This window comes from Phoxinus phoxinus (genome assembly GCF_949152265.1).
Source record: "Phoxinus phoxinus genome assembly, chromosome: 23".
NCBI lineage: Eukaryota > Metazoa > Chordata > Actinopteri > Cypriniformes > Leuciscidae > Phoxinus > Phoxinus phoxinus.
The window spans coordinates 9,970,223-9,990,692 of NC_136898.1; the positions used below are offsets into that span (position 1 = coordinate 9,970,223).

Below are 20,470 nucleotides of genomic sequence, written 5' to 3' on the forward strand. Positions count from 1 at the left end.
GAGATTTCTCAACGGCAATCGGCTGAAAGGGACAAATTTAGCCGTCTAGCCCATAGACAGTATATAAACTGGACACAGCGACCCCATAGGTTTCAACGGAGAGCAGTGAAGTCAATTAGAAGCACTTACTTCCTGATCGCAAGGCGAACTGCGCAGGCTCAAACTGAGCTTGACGACGTAGATGTGACGTGAGCAACCTGTAGGTCTTATAGTAGCTGTGCCGAGAGAAATCTGAATCATTCCCGTCCGAATCTCGCAGAGACGGAGAGCGTGGGTATTTGCTGTCCATGAGCTAGCAACGGGAGCAACTTTATCACTCTCTATGGGCTTCTCCCTTGACTTTATGCCTCCACGTCCTCCCGATTGCTTGCGAGCTTCTCTGCCTGTCCATACGGTAATTTTTCGACTTGTGCGACAGAGTCGCGCGGGTATGACGCAATCGTTAGCCTGTTTTTACAAAAACTGCTTCTACGGGGCCATAACGTAAGATACAAGGTAATGGAGCCTTTTATACATTTTCGTGTTTCTTTAGAAATAAACAATGGACAAACGGTGTCTTTAAACGCCTCAGATGTAAAGTTATTCGCTGTCAAAGTGACGCCAAAATGAATGGGAGTCAATGGAATGCTAACAGCAGGTGGGGGTCCGCTAGCCAATGGCGGCGCCCAGGTCGGCTTCAATATCTTTCGGAACACTGCCCCCCTGGTCTAGCCCCATAGACTCCCATTCATTTTGCACTCGGGGGTGATCGCCCCCAGTGGAACTCTGGTGGAACTACAACCAAAATTCGGTACAATAGGACTCAATAGGGAGTGAACAGGCTCTCCGTAGACGGGCTCTGCTAATATTCTGTATATGTTGCGTGCTTATCAGAGTGGATAACTAATTGCACATTATTCTAGAAGATCTGGGTTCTTTTCCCTCTGCAACTAATTAAAATGACATGAAAAATAATGTGTGTCAAAGAATCACGGACGTTGTACTCATTATATCTTCCCTGGGGAGAGTTAAATTGTGTTTACCCACAAGCAAGTTAACTCATAATATGACAGTGAAACTGCATGAGGAAAGTTCAACACTATCACACATAGTGATTTTTGATGTTTGTGTAGGAAAAGGACATGCTCTATTTCCAGGGTTTCCATCGTTACGGAAAACCTGAAACTATCAAGGATATTTCGAATTGTGCAGCAATTGCCTGGACACCACAGCAAAAATGGCTGCCGGTGTGTCCACGGTTTGCATTGTGTGTGTGTTCACTTCTCACTGCTCCTCATGTGTGTGCACTTGAATGGGTTAAATGCAGAGGCCAAATTCAGAGTATGGGTTACCATTCTTGGCCTCCGTGTGCCACTTTCACTTAAATCAGGATTTAAAATCAGTGTGTAGTTTGGACACCATATAATTTCTGACTCAACACAGCAGGAACAGCTCACTGTTAAAAAGAAACTGCAATACAGAAACACCACATATTTTGTACTGTGACTTTATATATATTTAAGCTCGATTTATTTTCCTCAGTCTATTATTTGACAAATAACGTGTTGAATTATGATCCTCTCAGTAGTTTCTCAAGCACACGGTACATTGTGCTCTCTTGCTCTCTGCATGAGAACACATTAGTCACTCAGTGAGCGCATAACACTGACATTCTTTAATTAGCCAATTTTTCACACCACATTTATTAGCTGCTAGATTTATCCAAATGCCAGGCTGGCTGCTGATAATCTGCTGTCCGTATGTGTGCGTGTCTGTGTATCTGTGTATTTATGACTTCTTAGGCTAAGTATTATGTGCACTGCTAATACTACGGAAAGCTGGTTCAGTCACAGCACAATTTTCACCGGGAAGAAAATATCTTGAAGCAAAAATCCTTTTGCAGTTCAACAAGTGTGAGCTTAGAGGTTTGCAAAAGTGTAAAAGGCACCATGGTGACACTTTTAAAAACATGAAGAGCATCATTAGGGAATTTTCACACCATTAATTAACTCAAAAAAAGCCTATTGACATGACTAAAATGTCTGATAAGACCAAAATCAAACCACATTTAGTCATTCTTGTTTATAATACCGTTAAGCAGCATTTTACTTTACTGTATATTTTATTCTCAAAACCCTTTCGAAATTACTACCAGGAAACCAGTACCACTACCAGCCCACCATGGTTTAAAGGTAAATTGACAATATCACATATTACACCATACAGTAGGTGAAAGTGAAATGCTTTTAAAAATGCCATTGATTTTCCACCGTTGTTACAGGAGTCACCTGTGCAGAGCAGTTAACAGACTCAAGGGAGTTGATGGGCCTCCGTGGAGAGCAGTGGGAGAGGGGTAAGAAGAAGGGTTTGCTTCCAACAGTGTGTGTGGAGCTCATAGAGTAACCTGTTCTGTTCACAATGACTGGTTTTTAAAAACGAGAAGATAGAATTTTGCAAATCAAGATTCAAAATGCATTGGGCCGTTGCTACCTGGTTAATCACATCTCTCCTTGGCCTTGGAATGGGGCATAATACTTTATTTGAAGGTAGGACAAATCTGCTTATGTTATCCAAATATGTTTCATTTCAGTATCAAAACTGTGTCAGATGTTTTCCAATAATTTCAAATAGAAATAAAAATGAGACATACAGGAAAAGTATCTAAAATAAATGTGGATAAAAATGTGAAGTTTTGATGAGGAAGTTCATAATGAAATCTCGGACATTTGATTTTCATACTTTGGTATCTTTGGTAAACCAGAGCAATAGTTTCACCTCTGAACCTCGTAAGGAGATTTCTTTCTCCAAAAAACAAAAAACAAAAAAATTCAGTGAAGAATCTCGTTTTATATAAAAAAACGAGATTCTCGATTTAAGAATTGAAAGTTCTCGATTTATATAAACTCCCCATTTCCACTACATTTAATCTCGTTGATTTTTCTTTTCCGGTGGGATGTTGTTTAATATGAATCTCTTTTACATGTTATATCTATTTATATATGTAGCAAGCAAGTAAGAAATGTTACTACAATTGTGAAATATTATTACAATTTCAAATAAATGCAGTCCTTTTAAACTTTTTTTATTCATCAAAGAATCCTGAAAAAAATGATTATGGTTTCCACAAAACTATCGAAAAGCATAACACAATGTTTTCCACATTATTAATAAAAATAAATGTTTTTTGAGCACCAAATCAGCCTATTAGAGTGATTTGAAGGATCATGTGACAATGACGACTGTAAATAAGACAATAAGATTGTAAAAGTAATCTATTCCTGACAATTTAGAATTTCTTTCATTTTTCAGGATATGACCGGACTCTGTCAGGTTATCATCTGTGTAACGTGACTGAGCATGTTTCGGTGACCAATGTGATCTCCTATCCAACTTCGTACACCCAGAGGAGACCGTGTGGTGGGTGGCTGCCATGGGCAATGTGTGATGTCATGGTTTATAAGACAGAATACAAAACACAGGTGTATAACATGTCTAAGCAGGTCATGAAATGCTGTCATGGCTACGAGCAAGTTGGGAGTTACTGTGCCTTGTGTGAGTATTTTCAAACAAATTCATTTGAAATAGATTGTAAAATTGTCCCAGGAAAGAGAAGCGATGTTGCGGATTGTCTTAATCAGCATTTAAAGTGACATTATTGTAGCCGTAAAAGTTTTTGATTTATTGATATTGTCATTATCTCAGCCTTGAACAGAAGTGCAGAATTCACATCTAAGCCAGGACTGTGTCCCTCAACAAATGTGACAAGGTCTCTGTGGAATAATTCAAACTCTTCTGGCTCCATGTGCAAGTGGGACATAGATTGTTCTCAGTGGCAAAAATGCTGCCAGACAGAAAACATCTCCAACATCTATCGGTGCTCAGACCCAGTACCACCAGGTATACACAATCCCATGCACGGCATTCCAGAATTCTTATAGCCACATTGTTAAATAACATTCAATAAGTTTAAAATGTCCATTTGTCCTCAAGCCAACAGAACCTGCTTCAATGTGACAATAACAGTTAAGACAAGCTTTCAGCTAGTAACTATGGACAAAGGACTCTTCAACCACACCAGACTACTGCACTCCGTGGTTTGTAATCATCGGTCTATCATTCAATTACATTATGTAGTTGAGCTCCCTACCTAGGCAGCATACTTGGAGCAAACACTACATTTTGAAATAGCCCATTGGCTTTGTCTAGTGGCTATATGTTTATCTGTTTTTTTCTGTAGGTAACTGGCGCTCTGGGAACTGCTGAAATTTCTGTGCATCATGTCCGGTCATGGTCAGCAGGGCCCTTCACAACCTCTTCATCACTGCTGGTTTGTTCTTCTAATGTTTTCTTTCTAGAAGATATCTCTACAAGACTGGGTCGGTTGGGAAACATTGAGGAGGTTACTAGCGTGGAGGTCCAAGGTACGACAAGTAGGCATCGTGATTGGCATTTCCTGATTGATTTAGTCATGAAGCAAAATGTGCTTTTAATGTGAATAGTAACATATTTCAATGTTTGATATTTTTGTATACATTTTTATTGTGTTGAGTCGCCACTTTATGTCTAATGTACAATCCAATAAACATAGCCATTATGACTTTATGACTGTACATAACTTTTTAAAGTCAGTTACATACATAGATTGGCCTAATTTAAATAGATTTGCCTCCAAATCCTGCCTCCACTCACTCGCACCAGCTCAGAGATCCACTCGTTGACGATCACACGTTGACATGATTGTTTACAAGGTAGTTTGTGACGTCAGAAACACCAGCGATTTCAAACCGTGTTTTTGAAACTGTCTTTGGTTCACTGCAGTTTTAAGGAGAAAATATTTAGCAATGGTGTTGACATGAATTTGCACATGGTTTGTCTTAAAGCATATTAAAAACACCACATAGACATAAAAACAACATTAAAAACTTGATTTTCACCATAGGGACTTTAAGACAGTCTTAACATAATGCCTATAGGTTTTGGGAACCACTTATCTATATTAACTTTTATGTCCATTATCTTGATGAATCCACACCTTACAAACACACTCATGGATACATTAACATTTCCTACACAGATGTGGATGAATGTGCAGTTCCGGAATTGAACAGTTGTTCTCCACATGCAGACTGCATGAAAACAGAAGGATCTTACTCATGTGCCTGTCATCATGGGTATCATGACCTCAATCCTTCACAGCCAGGAAAAGATTGCATGGGTAAGAAAAGACAATCATTCAATCAACCACATAAAGCTACCCGACGAAGACTAAAAAGGGTTGAAACGTTTTTATTTGTCTAATATTAAAATAGAGTTTGAGAGCTCTAGCCGTTTCCTTCTTTTGCTTTTCTGAAGGCCTTCTTGGATGTTTTTGGTCACACACCTGTTTTTTAAAGGTGCACACACCATTTTGGTTTGCTTATGAAGCCCCATAATTCTGCAAAGACCAAAAATCCAGTTAAGTGTTTTTTTGATTGTTTCTAATGCAGCCCCCAGTGTCACTATGCCACCTTTCATGAACAACACAACTCCTTTCATGAACAACTCTACTCCTTTCATGAACAACACAACTCCTTTCATGAACAACACAACTCCTTTCATGAACAACACTACTCCATCCTCGATTACTCACCCCCCGGCAGGTACACTTGGAATAAGTTCTGCTTATCTCCAACTCTGTCAAAAATGATCAGTTATGATGCACATTTTCATCAGGAATCACTTTGAATCTAGTTTGTGCTGCTTTCCCTTCTTTTTTAAGGTAATAATAGAACAATCACTGATGGAGAACAAATGAGTCCCATCCCCTCTGGACCATTCTGGACATCCACTGTTGATCCCTCTTCACGTTCAAACAATCCTTCCATCAGCCAACCACCTTCTACATGCGGTGTGTAATGCAGAAATGCCAAGTACACATACAGGCAGAGGGCATTTGTTAATACATTTTAATTGGCACAGTATACGAGATTCTTGGATCAAGTAAATAATGCTGAAAAAACAGACCTGCAGAAAACAAATGGCTTTGTGGTTAAGCCCCATTTGCCCTGTTTCCAGCATGCTAAGTGTGAATAATTAACATGGTTGCATTGTTTTATTTGCAGGGTTTATATTCATTTTTGTTGTTGATTATATCATCATGAGATGATACATAATAATTAACAATTTAAAGCCATGTAAATAAATAAATATTTTTTTGCAGGTTTAATTAGAGAATCTATTAAAGGGGTGGTAAAATGCCATTTTCACAAGATGTAAAATAAATCTCTGATGTCCCCAGAGTGTGTGTGTGTGTGTGTGTGTGTGTGTGTGTGTGTGTGTGTGTGTGTGTGTGTGTGTGTGTGTGTGTGTGTGTGAAGTTTTAGCACAAAATACCCCACAGATATTTTTATAAAGCATGTTAAAGTTGTCACTTTTTGAGGGTTTGCCAAAACGCACCGTTTTGTGCCTGACCCTTTAAATGCAAATGAGCTGCAGCAGAGGGCGGGGTTTCAAGAGCTCATGCGTGTAAGCAGCTGCGATTACCTCACGCAGACACACTAAAATGACAGAAACTGGTCTGTCTTTAATGTTAAAACGGATTCAGACAAAGATGGAGAGACTCAATAAGAAGTGACAACATGTAGAATGCAACAGGACGTCTCTCTCTGAATGGTTAGTTGATGCATTTATGTTGCTGATGTGGAGTTAACTATCTTCAATTAGCATATTCTGTCATGGTAATCTATAAATCGCTCGTATAGGAACTGTTGTGAGATGCACACAGAGTGACTTTCTACTGCATGTGAAAAGATGGATGCTAAAGATTGAGCTGACTCACAGATGTACTCTTATACAACTTTTCCTCTTCTCAACATGGACTGCGTGTTCCCGGGGGCGGGGCTTATGTACATTTTAGGGTTGCTGATGTCACTAACCCCTACCAGCCGTTTGTTGTAGTCCTTTTCTTTAAAAGCAAATATCTTGCTTTGCTTTGAACTTTGAGCGTTGTAACTTTGCAGATGTTGTTTATGATCAAACAGCAACATTACACACTAACTAAAGTTAGAAAAGTGAAATCATACTTTACCACCCCTTAAAATCTCCTTAAAGAGGTCATCTCTAAATCTATCTAGATCTAAATTGGTATAATGTTGGCAAATTTTTAGTCATGGTAAATCTGTGTTTAGAATCAGTTATTAATGGAAACTCATTGTTAAAAAATCGCTTTTGTTAAAACAAATGTCGTTGAACCCCCCTTATTTTCACACACTGCGTTTGTAGCCTGTTGTGAATTGTATAGCCATATATATCTATACAACTACTAACTTATTTTTCGTTCTTTGTTAAGACTACATACCTGAGATCACCAGTCTGTTCTCTTATGACGTCAATGCATCAACCTTTCATGTGGCATGGACCACCAACAACCAAACCGGGGTCACTTTCCACCTGGTTCTGCTACAAGGGACCACTGTGCTGGAAAACATATCGCATGTGGGGAACTTTAACTGGATGTTCAATATCCTGAATCCTGCGGTTCTTTATACTGTACGTGTCACTCCATTTGTCTGTGGTAACCAGGGAAACTCCAAGGAGATCAAAGTGAGAACAGGCAAGTATAACATTGGGTTAATTAAGTGCTTAATGTATAATTTATGTTTAATTTTAGACCTTCTTTATTACAAATTCAGTCTATAATAATACGACGGATATCGATTCCTGAAGTTTATGCTGTATATTACTGTCAGCATGATAAAATGTGCTCACATTAAGGTAACTAAATACTGTGTTTTCTTTAGATGGACAGTCGCTTCTAGCTACGGCTCGTTTGACAAACATGACCTTTACAGAGGCCTTGAGTGACCCAAACAGTGATGCATATAAGGAGTTCTGTAGAAGTGTCATAGATGAGGTTTGATGGATTCCATATTTATCTAAACACATGATTAAAAATGTATCAACATAATACTTTAAGCCTGATATAAAATACACTCTTCAATCATCCAGTAAAAAAAAACTTTGTTTACTAAAAGCTTGATGTTATTAGAGCAATTGCGCATCCTTAAGGTTTGAGATATATTAATTGTTATTATTATTAAACACTGTCCTGCACATTTAGACATGAATGAAACCATAAATTATGCAACTAGTGAAGGAAAGGTGACTTACAGTTTTCACTTGGAAACAGTAAAATCCTCCATATTTACATTGAAGGAAATACGGCTATAGACTAAAGATCCTTGCACACTGAGTCTGAAATTTTGTAATAGTTTTTTTCGTATTCATCATTTGGTGGCTCTGAATTGTCAAAACACCTCTAAAAATGATTGCTATGAATGCAATAAATGCAGAAAATTGAATTTTTTTTATAAAATGGAAAATGGAATAATTCTTTTTTTATGACGGACGAAAGTTTCGGAAAGTTTCGGAAACGTGATTGACAAAACGTGAGGTCGTATTAATTTTTTAACGTGCAAACATTTGGTTTGAGAATTTTGGACTCAGTGTGCAAGCCAGGACTTAAGTCTACAAAAAATCGTGATTATGATTACTGCTGCCTTTTTGTGTGAAAAGTGTCGATTCACTTTTGCCTCAAAGGTTTCTATTTTAAAAAAAATCACAGGCTCCAATCACAGACTAGCACATAAAATCAATGGCCAGAGGCGCAGAAGAAATATGCTAATTATTGCTCAAATTATGTCAAAAAATGTGTAGACACAATGTAAATACGAGATTCATTGTGGAGTATACTGTAGTCAATTTCATCGATTTACAGTGGGTGGAGCTTGATGTCCAGTTCCCCCTTGCTGGACTTAATGGAACGGTTGGTCCAACCATACCCTAACCCTACTATTACCCTGTAGATAACATAACTCCACCCATTAGGTCCACAAAGGTGGAGCTGGACTACGTCAAGCTCCACCCATTATTTCCAGAGAGGCTGCGCTGGATGCCATTTGGCTCTGCAGTGAGCAAAACTTGGACCTAAATGTGACTTTGAAATCATTGAGACTGGGTGGGCTCAGTCAGCAAATTTAGCAACACCCATTCAAACACCTTAGCAACTACATAGCAACACCCTGGCAACCAGTGTTTTGCATGGGCAAGCACTCATATTTTCATCAGATAATGCAAAAATCTTTTTGACAAAAATCTTTTGGTTTAAGCTATATGATTCATATAACCAAGATCATTTTCAAAAATGAGTTGATTCTCTTTCAAATGTGTCTGCAGATTCTTTTGCACTTGCCTCCAGAGACCCGTGCACTAGTCAACTCTAGGCAGGTCATCATCCAGATAACATCCCTCTCAGCTGGCAGTGTGATCGTGAACTTTTCCATCAGTTTTCAACCCAGCAGCAACCTGACCATGTCTAGCATGTCCAGTGATTTTATCGCGTCTCTACAGAGAAGCTCTAACTACACAGTAGACGGTATACACACAGAAGGTACGGGTTATTCTTTCACGTATTAAAGAATTAAGGAAGTTATTACTAAACATTAAATGAAGTTCGATGTGGGAACTGTTTCCACACTTGTTAATGATGTGACATGTTGACTTGAGATGTGATTGGTCTCTTATTTATAGATTTAAATGAGTGTTTGGCAGCTGAGGCAGACTGCTCTCTGTGGGCTTCTTGTGAAAACACGAAAGGCTCATACACCTGTGCCTGTTGGTCTGGATACACAGATTTGAGCCCCAGTAGACCAGGACGCAGCTGTGCAGGTACATGCTGTAAAATGCTACTGTTGAGAGATTTCATTAGAATGTCACACACCTTTAATTGAGACAAACAGAAGTCAATCATGCACAGATACTTGTGACTAAAAATGACAGTATGGACGTGGTATACTGCAGCAATAGAGTGCCACAGTGATGACATATTTTGGTAGGCCAACTCAGAATTTTGCATCACCCAGGTTGATCCCTTAACAAAAACCCAATAGGATTTTCCCATTGGCTTTTGAATTATTGCAAAAAACATGCTGCTTGACCAACAAAAGTTTATCATTAAAGTTCTTCATGATAATCTTCACAAATCAAAACAACTTTTATGAATTTTAAAGCATAATTACATTACAATTTATAGAGTTAAAAAACGAAATGTAGGCTTTAAACAAACTATACCACACAGTGACTTCAATGTCTTCATTGTCACAAACTTAATCTTTACTTAAAGCTGCAGTCCGTCGTTTTTCCTCTTTGTCGCCATCTCTGTTAGAAATCTGTAATTGCAGTTATTCGCGTAATTATTAACTGTGCGTGGGTAGTAAATCGGCATGAAACAGTGCGGATGAACACAATGTATTGAGGAGAACCTGTCGCTGCCGCGTCGCTGTGGATACTGTACTGTCATCAGCAATCTCAGAGTATACTTTTTGAAAGTGTCAACATTAGAATTTTCATCGGAAAATGTCATCTGAACAAGTAAGTAACATTCACTTTTGTTCTGACCAAATTCGAGGGGGTGGGGGGAAGCATTGCAGTAGCAATATCATGCTGATTAAATCTAACGATTGCTTATATCACGTCAAAACATGAAAAATATATTTTTTCTGTAGCCACTCTGAAGTCCGAAGTCTTTGGGTTTTACAACTGGTGAATCTCCAGTTGTCCATGGTGATTGTCGCTTTAAACTTTCGGGATCCGCCATACCAAGTGCTAAGCTAAATCTCCACCTCCATCATCACACACGCTAGCCGGGGACTCCTTCTCTATGTGTACAGAAGTGACGTAATGACGCAAAGACATGCTCGAAATTCCCGCGGAAATCCACCAGTACCACTGGAATTAAAATCATTATTACAAGCTTACCGTTTTGAATCGAGGTAAGGCAAGCAGATCGTTTTGAACACTGGCTGGTTAAGGTTTTTTTCAAAAATGTCTTTTTTGATATTTTTAAACCCAAAAAAGTGCCGGACTGCAGCTTTAAAAAAAACTAAAATTTTCTCTGAAATTGAGTTGGAATAGTAACGCATAGGCAGGAACGAAGCAGAGAGAGAATGCACATGCAAGCACTACTTTAATAATAATAATAATAATATTAATAATACAAACAGGTAATCCAGGGCAAACAAAGAAACTCAGGACAGGAACATGGTACAGCAAACAAGGACCGACAAACAACAACTGAAGGACTGAGGTTTAAATAGACTGGTTAAAGGATTACCGGTAGTTCCCTTTCAAAAATATTTTGGCTGATAATTTACTCACCCCGATGTCATCCAAGATATCCATGTCTTTCTTTCTTCAGTCGAAAAGAAATTAAAGTTTTTGAGGAAAACATTCCAGGCATTTTTCTACACAGAATGGACTTCAATGGCAACCATCTATCCCAATGCTCAAAAGAAGGTTCAAATGTCCGTCTCAATGCAGCTTCAAAGTCTCTACACGATCCCAGTCAAGAAATAAGGGTCTTATCCAGCGAAACGATCGGTCATTCGACGGTCAACGATCGGACAAAATATGTCATCCCTGAAGCACTCTATTAGCAAGCAACAACAATCCAATCAATTCTAAGTGGATAAAATCAAGTCCTCCAAAATTTTTTTCTATTTCAAAAAGCAGTATTTTACTCAGATATACTGTATCTGTTATTATATTCTCATCTGTGTTTCTTCCTGTTAATGACAGCTTCATCTAACGGCACAACCGTCAATCCCACCACAACCGTTAATCCCACCACAAACTATCCTGGAGTATCTTCAAATTCCACTGCCACGGACACTACAGCATATATTACAAACACTACGTTTGGAAACCTAACTATGAGCAGTACAGTGAGCACACCTCATGTTCAGAGCACCACCAAAACAACAACAGTGTCTTCGACTTCCACGACTAACAGACTCACAACAATGCCAGCAAACATTACTACAACAATACTCACACCCATAACATCAAATATTATAGGCCATTTGATCTCATATGTAGCTGTAGAGTGCAGCCTAGGGTATATATCAGTCTTCATAAACCGACATGTCTTCGTGACCTACAACATCCCAGAGATTGCCCTGTACCTCGGTAAACCAGAATGTGTCCTCAACGGAAAAAATGAAACCCATGTGTGGGTCACTACACCTTGGGATAAGTGTGGTATTACACTAGAGCATGTAAGTCCTCCAGTTTCATTTAACTCTCTACATTGAGTTTATATCAGTGCAACGTTAGTATCATCATTAAGATAATATTTTAGTATTTATTAATACCCTGGATTATTTTTTATTTGTCCATATTCCTTTTAGTTAAAGTTTTTGTAATTTTGTTTTTTTTTATTTGTATTTGTTTTTTTATTTCAGTTTCAGTTATTTTATTATATAAAGTTAAGCTAGTTTTATTATACAAGTTGACATGCAAATTACTTATAGGCAGAAGAATGTCTAGGGGATCATTTTAGTAGAGTATAATAATTCTGATTAATATCTGGCAACACTTTATTTTGATGATCCCACAACAGAACAGACGTTCTTCTTACTATAACTAACTTTGGCAAGTGCATGTCAACTTATTCTGCTGCTAACCCTATCCATAAAAGTCTACTAGTTAATTGTGGAGCTCCACGATTAATCGTTAAAAGATCGCAATCTCGATTCAAACACCCACGCGATCTCATTCCTAAACTAAAACGATTCTCCCGTGTCTATTATACCTTCGACAGAATCACAGCGGAACATCAAATCAGCGAGTCAATGAGTCAGAAAGAGCAGATGGCATGTAGGTATTAATAGCTATTAGCCTATATGAAACAGACAAATATTCATATTATCTTATCACAGAAGAACTGGAATAAATGTTTATAGTTCGGATATAAACATTAAATCGGATATAAACATTGGTGTCTATGGAAGTGATAAAAATAGAGTAAATCACCAACATGGCCATTCAAATAACGGCTGTATAGATTACATCGTTACGCCAGTAGCAAGTAGTCTCGTGTAGCCAGACCTTCAGACTGACAGCAGAACGTCTGGACTATGGGAGTAGTCCATTCACTGTAATACAATTCAGTGAATGACAGCCGTCTGCGGTCTCCCAGTTGCTGACATTATTGTCAGTTTAGTGTTAGTGATTAATTTACAGCAAAACAAAAGATGATTTTTGTCCTACATTTCATAATAAAATGAAAAGCTCAGTACCGACTAATTTTCCGTCCTTTTATTTTCGTGAATTTAAATGTGTGCAAACGATTGTGGGTGATGCATCAGATGCATCCTTCAAAACAGGCCGAATGAAGAATGCGAGACGAAGGCTGCCTTATAAGGATCCTTCAAATTGAGATGGCCTTCAGCGACGTTTGATGACGTGGCAGCCGAGATATGCAGCTTCGGTTTGAGAAACACCCATTATCGCAGCTTTCATTGTCACAGTTGTAAACACGACAGCGTTCTTCTTCCACGAGGGGCTTTGGCATCACAGCATTTGTTTCCATGTGGACCATTAAAGAACGTGACGCACGTCTCCCGGACATCCTGTAGAATTCAACCAATCAGATGACGACTTCGAAAATCCTAAAGTGTTTCCAGTAAAGTGTGACATACGCATCAGACGGTCCGTGGCTCAGAAGAGTGACTTTTTTTTGTCATTCCTTCAAGAGATTTGTTTAAAAAAACGCTAATTCATCCAGTAATAAAACCAGTATTTATGAGTGATTCATTGAATCATTCATTCAATCCGATGATTTTTTTTTTTTTAACTGCAGCAATTAACATGTCAGAATTTCTAGTAAATTACATGTTATTATGTTTAGCTGTCTGGTCAGAAACGTGTTTGAAACAAAAAAAATTGTGATTCTCAATTTATCCAGAATCGTGCGGCTCGGTGACATGTATAGGTGCAAGGGTCAACACAATGTTTGAAGTGCACCATCAAAATAAAGCATTAACAAGTTGTGTTATGGTTTTAGTTTATGTTAACTAAAAACTGGTTTATGCAGAATTTATATGATAACATAACCAATGTTTTTTTTGTGGGGTTTTTTTTCAGAACAGCACCCATAATTCATTTAATGTGACTCTATGCAACAATGTGTCGGTGGCTTCTAATGTGCTTCTAGAAGTTCCCATCATCTGCACTTACCCCAGTCGCATCTTCATCTCCACAACGGGATACGACTCCCCAGGGTACAGTGCTTCCATAGCAACCGTCTCTATGGAGCTTGTTTTTCTCGCTTTTCAGGCTCAGTCCCCCATCTCTTGTCACATCAAGTACATCTAGACTCAATTTAAGGTGTTAATTATGTCAGCGTATATTAAACAACATGCATTTTTCCTAAACTCAAATACCAAACTGAGACCAGATACCTAACTTAGGGGTGGAAACTCCAGTAATTTAGTTTGTTGTTTTCAGTATGTGAATCTCTTGTGTCCAGGTCACATTTTACACCAAAATGAAAAGAAAAAGGAATATTTTCAAAAAGAAAATGAAGACTGTTTTAATAACCATTACTATTAAAAATATAATTATTGAAAATGCAAAAAATAGCATTTGCTCGCAAAGCAGGCTTTGAGAATTTTGATTTCTGAGTGAAACTCATTTTGTTGCTACTAACAAACCCTGTCTTTTAAAGGTATTTTTATATGATCAATGCCCCAGTGGCAGGATTGGGTAGCTTCCAGGTTACAGTGCGTCTGCTGAATGGGACGTCTCCATTACCTGAGAATTACCCCTTGAAACCTGATGATGAGGTCATTGTTGAGGTTGCGATCAACACTAATATCTCCCAAATCAAAGTTGTCATCAGCAAGTGCTGGGCCACTTCAAGCAGCAACTCATCAGAGTCCCCCAGCTACGTGTTCCTGCTGGATGGGTGGGTGCAGCTGAATAATGTCTTTCAACATGGGAATGTACATTTTGCAATGGCTATTGGCTATTTTCATTTGACTAGAACTTGCAGCTTTTAAAGGTACACAATGTAACTTTGGCCCTCTAGCGGTAAAAAACAAAACTGCAAGAATTTTGCGGAAGAACATTGTTTTGTGCTACATCATGTTTTAAAATGATCTCTGTTAGAGAGCTACATATGGCAATTTATCTGTTCAATAAAATACTTACCTGTTGAGGAATAAAGTCAACTCCACATCGCTTTTACATCAGTTCCATGAGCCCCGCGCATGACATGCAAGAAAAATAAGTATTTTGTATTTATATTTATAAATAATTTGTTCATTTGATTTACTAAATAGTGTGGACGATGTACTAATTTGTTCCGACGATTTATAAATCGATGGAATGAATTAGCAAATCGTGCGCACGATTTAGCTTACTATTTTTTTCCTGCATGTCATGTGCGGGAAACATTGACTTCGAAAAGCCAAGTCAATGTTGATTCTTGTTTTATTACGAGATCTGTAGTGTTCTTTTTTTGCCAGCAGATTCTGTTAGGCATTTTTTTTTAGTGATTCCGCAGAGGTAATATATTTAGGGCCAGATTTACTAACAGCGTGCGCCAGTGTAAACCCTCTTTTGGCATTCAAAAACTACTGTCAGAATTTTACTAAAGAGATGCAGTGAAAAATTTGTGCTGAAAAGACGTGGACCGGGTGATTTTTGTGGCTGATCTTAAGAGTATAATGAATCATGCAAGGGGATTATTACAATTTACTGGAATTTGCTCTATTATTTACCGTCTTAAACCAGACGCTAATTGGAAATTTGTGTTGGTCATTATGGAAATGATTTGGCTGCATCTGTGTTCTTTAATTTGTGCGCCGTCAGTAGATCACGCGCAGAACTTTCCACATCGGAAAATTTGCCCTGTTTAGTAAATCTGGCTTTTAGCGCCATGTCAACTTTTCTTGCTCGTTGTGAGAACTAAACTCTGCCACTCGGAGCAACTTTTCTCTATTGACGGATATAACAAGAAACGCAATGGAGAGCTACTTATGTTGGCTATGCAATTTTCCACAAAAACCATCCCGCTAGGTCTAGGGGCCGTTTACACAGCACCGTTTTCAACTAAAATCGTACAGTAAAACTGTGCAAGTGCAAGTTTTTAAAAACTATACCGTTATCGTCTCCGTGTCAAATACAAAAACAAATTGTGCACGAAAAATGCAAAGGAATAACTGGTAGTAGGCTACGTCATTGTAAACGTACCCTAAAATATAAACACTTATGATCGGCTTTCCATAGTGAGAAGAGAAAAAACGCATTTTGGAAGAAGGATGGATGATGTAATGACTCAAAATTTTAATTTTGTTCATTTTGAACACAAAAGTTTCATAGTGTATCTTTAAAATGAGGTTTTACCATGATATATATAGACACAGGTGTTCAACTGTCAACATTGAACTGTTCTGTTATTAGAAACACGCTGTGTAATGCCAGTGTTCACACATCTCTCACTGCTCCTCCTCAGATGTGCAGAGGCAAACCAATACACGACTGTCCTTCAGAACGGAAACGGCACTGTGTCTTTGCTGGCAGTGCAGATCTTCTCATTCGTGGATCTGGACGTCATCTACCTGCACTGCCAGATTCAGATCTGTGTTGAAATTCAGGAAAACACCTGCAGACCTGTGGGTTGAGAGCTTACATTTCATGTTATTCATTCAAACAGTGGCCTTACAAAGCATTTGGACACTTAGGCCTCACAAGCCAAGAATTAAGTGGCACCTGCAATGATTATTTTATTTTATACTATACATTTGATGTATTTTAAGTGTCCAAATACATATTGGGACCACTATAGTTTATGCTGAATAGATAAATAAATAAATAATTGCTGCGGTTGTATTACAATTTATTTGACAAATTATTTATTTTGATTTCTTTCACATTTTGTTGTTTATTTTTTACTTTTTGCTTAAAATAAAGAACAGCATGAGAACAGCAATGTAAGAAAGTTTAATATATATATATATATATATATAACACATTTTTTGCAATTCATTAGAACTGTATGGGGAGGGCATCCAGGACTTCCAACTTATTCGAATTGACAAAGGCTTCCGTTGGACCCTTAAACAGATTACGTAAAGGTAAATACTTGAGTACTAATGAATATGAATGCTCATATAATCTCTTTCTTCCTTGTAGGACATCATTTCAGTTGACAAAATCACTACTAAGTCTTTCTTTTTCTTAAAGCATCGCCCCAAACTGATACATCAGATACTCTGCAGACTATTGGATTTGTTCTACTTGGCGTTGGTGTGTTTCTATTTTCCCTGGCTGCCGTCGCAGGATTGGTGTATCACAAAAGGAAAATCGGGGTCTACAACTTTAATTTCAAACCACAGCAGGAGAACTTCAGCTATAATGTTTTTAGCACATAACTGCTCTGTAACCAAAAACTGAGGTCATGATTATTGGATATTACTAATAGGACTATTACTAAACACATTACTACTAATATTACTGCACTGTAAAAAAAAAAAAAAAATTCATGATTTGTTAACACAACATTTGTTTTTGTCAAATCAACTTATTTTGAATTTCTGTTGATTAAACCAATCTCCTTCATAGTATTAACTCACATTTTTTATTTCAATAAACTCAAAATTAAGGCAATCAGGTTACTTACTTTTTTAAGTTAAACCAACAATATTTTTTTTACAGTGTAAAATTGGATATTACTAATAATTTTACATAGAACATTAAAATTAAGGGTTTAATTTAACTATGTTTTTGTACTAAAAACAAACTTTTGTACTTTGGTCTGCACTTTAAAACTTAAAACAAACTACCAAATACACAGATTTGTCAGTCATGGCACTCTCTTAAATATGCCACTAGAGGACGCTGTTGTATTAGCGGTGCAATTTGATACCAGCTTTGGTCTGTTGTCTGTATGTGCTGTAGCTACATTTAGTGGCAGATTAATATTTGACTTGTTTTATTAGTTATATTTTAATTAAATGTATACTTTACCTGTCTATTAAATGTTCTATCAAACTAGTGTTTCAGACTGTTCATTTCTTTATTTAAAAAAAAGGTGCATACATTTTTTTTTTTTACCAAACCCTATCGTATAACCCTACAACTCTTGGAATATATAACATATGGACCATTTTGTGATACTTTTGCGTCTTTTTTTATTTATTAAAAAAAAACATTGGCCGTGGTCGTTATTCACTAGGCTAGGGTATGGACCATAGGTATGGACGAGTGCACGCGGGACTTTTATTTTTATTTTAACTAACCCTCTAACATTTCCTAAAAAAATAATGCGCGTGAGTACCCGAGACTTTGAATGCATGGAGCCTGTGGAAGAGAACAAAACCTCCTCGCATTTATTGTTGGCTGAAGGGGTTTGTGAATTCTCCAGAGACCTGGGCCCGTATCCCTAAAGAATTTTTGTGCAAAAAGTGGCTCCTAGCGGCCAAATTCTAAGAAAATTCTCAGAGTCATGACGTTTTCTTAGAATTTCCCCTAAAAGTGACACGAAAATCCCAGTTAATATAAAAGCTATTCCTCAAGATTCCTAGTGCTTAAAATGGCTCCTATAAGGCGAGATCTGCTAAGAGCAGGGAAGAGGACTTTTAGTGGCTTAGGAGTTCCCCTAAGCAGCTGCACAAAATGGCCAACAGAGGCAGGAGAGATGTCCTGCAAACACTGGACAATCACAGACATTGATAAAAGCTGAGCCGTGGACCCTCGTTAAGACCACACTGAGTTGTAACGTTGCAATTTCTACTTCATTAAGGACAGCCCCTTGAGATAGGCCATCTTGTTTTCAATGGGGTCCATATGGGAGTGAAAGTACAAAATATGCCAGCTAGGATATTAATATGAGCAAATAAGACACAAATCATTATTTGAACAGGGTGTAATGAGCTTAAGTTTTCACATATTTTAGATTCTAATGTTATAGGCTATAACCCCTACAGCTTACTATTCATTTTCCAGATATTTTCTTGAATGTGAAATATTATTTACAATTACAGTCTGCATAAGATTAGAGTGTATAATTATGTTTATTGATTTGAGGGTACATCCTTTGCTCATTATCACCAAAAGTTAATTTTCATCAAACTTGAAATATGAAATAACCATGTCATATCTTGCACACTGGATTTCACATTCTATGGTCTATCTACGGTTATCACATTTCAGTTCTTCGAAATCTGGATTTGTAAATTGCGTCAGGATAAAGATGTACATCAGCAGATTTGAAATATACAAATATACAGTGCTATAAGTTTAGACACCCATGCTAAAGTTGCCTAAAAAGAGGAATAAAAAAATCATCTTTTGGAAATTGATCTTAATGCCTTAAATATCCAACCTTTAAGGTCACCAATTTTCTTTGTGAATGAATAATGTATCGTAAATAAATAAATGTTCTTCCTTCAAATACAGGGTGCATAAGTCAGGATAGCCCTATGTTAAATTCCCATAGAAGCAGGCATATTTTTATTATAATATTGTTTTTTATTTGTTTTATTATGTATATTGTTATTTCATGGATCCAGGATACTATCGATGCATCCTGATAAAGTTCCCTTGGCCTTTGGAATTAAAATAGCCCCACAGCATCACATACCCTTCACCCTAGAGATTTGCATGGGGTACTTTCTATAAGATCATCTCTCAATGCAAATCCAATGAAATAAAACCATGCCAATCTCTAGGTATGGTGACGGGTATGTGATGATGTGGGGCTATTTTAATTCCAAAGGCCAAGGGAACTTTATCAGGATGCATAGATAGTATCCTGGATCCATGAAATGGCCTTTAAAAATAAAAATATGCCTGTATTTTAAGGAAGAACATTTATTTATTTACGATACATTATTCATTCACAAAGAAAATTGGTGTCCTTAAAGGTTGGATTTTTAAGGCATTAAGATCAATTTCCAAAAGATGATTTTTAATCCTCTTTTTAGGCAACTTTACCATGGGTTTCTAAACTTTATATAACTGTATATCTGTTATTTTAATTACTGGTTCCATCTGCTTCTGTTCATTAGCCCTAAAAACCCTCCAGCAATTGATCTACTGTCACAGAAGCATATTAAAAGATCTTGTGAAAAAAAAAAAAAGCTCGTTTGGGCCTATTAAATATGGTTAAATACAGTAATAAATAAAATAAAACAATATTACGGATCTATATAAAATGTGATTTCATGGAAAATATTTTAAATCTATATATTTTTGTTTGTTTATTCTTTATTTTCTTCATTATTGTTCTATAAATTATCTATAAAAGAGGATGTGTAATGTAATAAGCCCAGGTCGTGATATACTCATCAGTGTTTATTAGAAAGAGCAATGGGCTGTAGAAAGGAAGGAAACAAAGTTAATGTCTTTTATTCCAGTAAATGCAATTACAAGGATGCAGCTGAAGCATTAGTGTTGTAATTTAAATAAAAGTCCATGTTCAATTCCATCTATTCTGTTTCAGACTTTCCGTTAACTTCTTTTGTTTCATAATGAGCTGAAATCAAATTAGTTAAATGTATACAATATATGTGACCCTGGACCACAAAACCAGTCACATGGGTCACAATTTTGAAATGTTCAAATAGTTGTATCTCGGCCATATATTGTCCTAACAAACAATACATCA

General features: G+C 37.2%; 1 protein-coding gene across 2 annotated transcripts; it reads left to right on the forward strand.

Annotated features, from left to right (window-relative positions):
- Positions 1-639: 639 nt before the first annotated feature.
- On the forward strand, positions 640-17,327 carry umodl1 (uromodulin-like 1). Of its 2 annotated transcripts, XM_079600127.1 has the most exons (19): positions 640-2,171; positions 2,261-2,332; positions 3,289-3,531; positions 3,682-3,876; positions 3,970-4,073; positions 4,217-4,400; positions 5,054-5,194; positions 5,466-5,618; positions 5,738-5,866; positions 7,307-7,570; positions 7,758-7,870; positions 9,193-9,406; positions 9,547-9,684; positions 11,593-12,071; positions 13,942-14,078; positions 14,525-14,764; positions 16,316-16,475; positions 16,853-16,937; positions 17,047-17,327. In XM_079600127.1, the coding sequence occupies exons 1-19, from the start codon at positions 2,009-2,011 to the stop codon at positions 17,232-17,234; spliced, it is 3,402 nt and encodes a 1,133-aa protein (XP_079456253.1). In that variant the 5' UTR covers positions 640-2,008; the 3' UTR covers positions 17,235-17,327. The 2 variants fall into 2 exon arrangements, with proteins under 2 accessions (XP_079456253.1, XP_079456254.1); XM_079600128.1 differs by lacking the exons at positions 640-2,171; positions 2,261-2,332 and having other exon boundaries at positions 3,372-3,531; positions 3,746-3,876.
- Positions 17,328-20,470: the final 3,143 nt, after the last annotated feature.

Excerpts from the sequence above, each read along its gene's own strand:
- umodl1 (XM_079600127.1), top strand. The coding sequence starts at position 2,009 with ATGACTAAAATGTCTGATAAGACCAAAATCAAACCACATTTAGTCATT. Across the intron at positions 3,532-3,681 it reads TGGGAGTTACTGTGCCTTGT|CCTTGAACAGAAGTGCAGAA; the intron begins GTGAGTATTTTC and ends TCATTATCTCAG. Across the intron at positions 3,877-3,969 it reads CTCAGACCCAGTACCACCAG|CCAACAGAACCTGCTTCAAT; the intron begins GTATACACAATC and ends TTTGTCCTCAAG.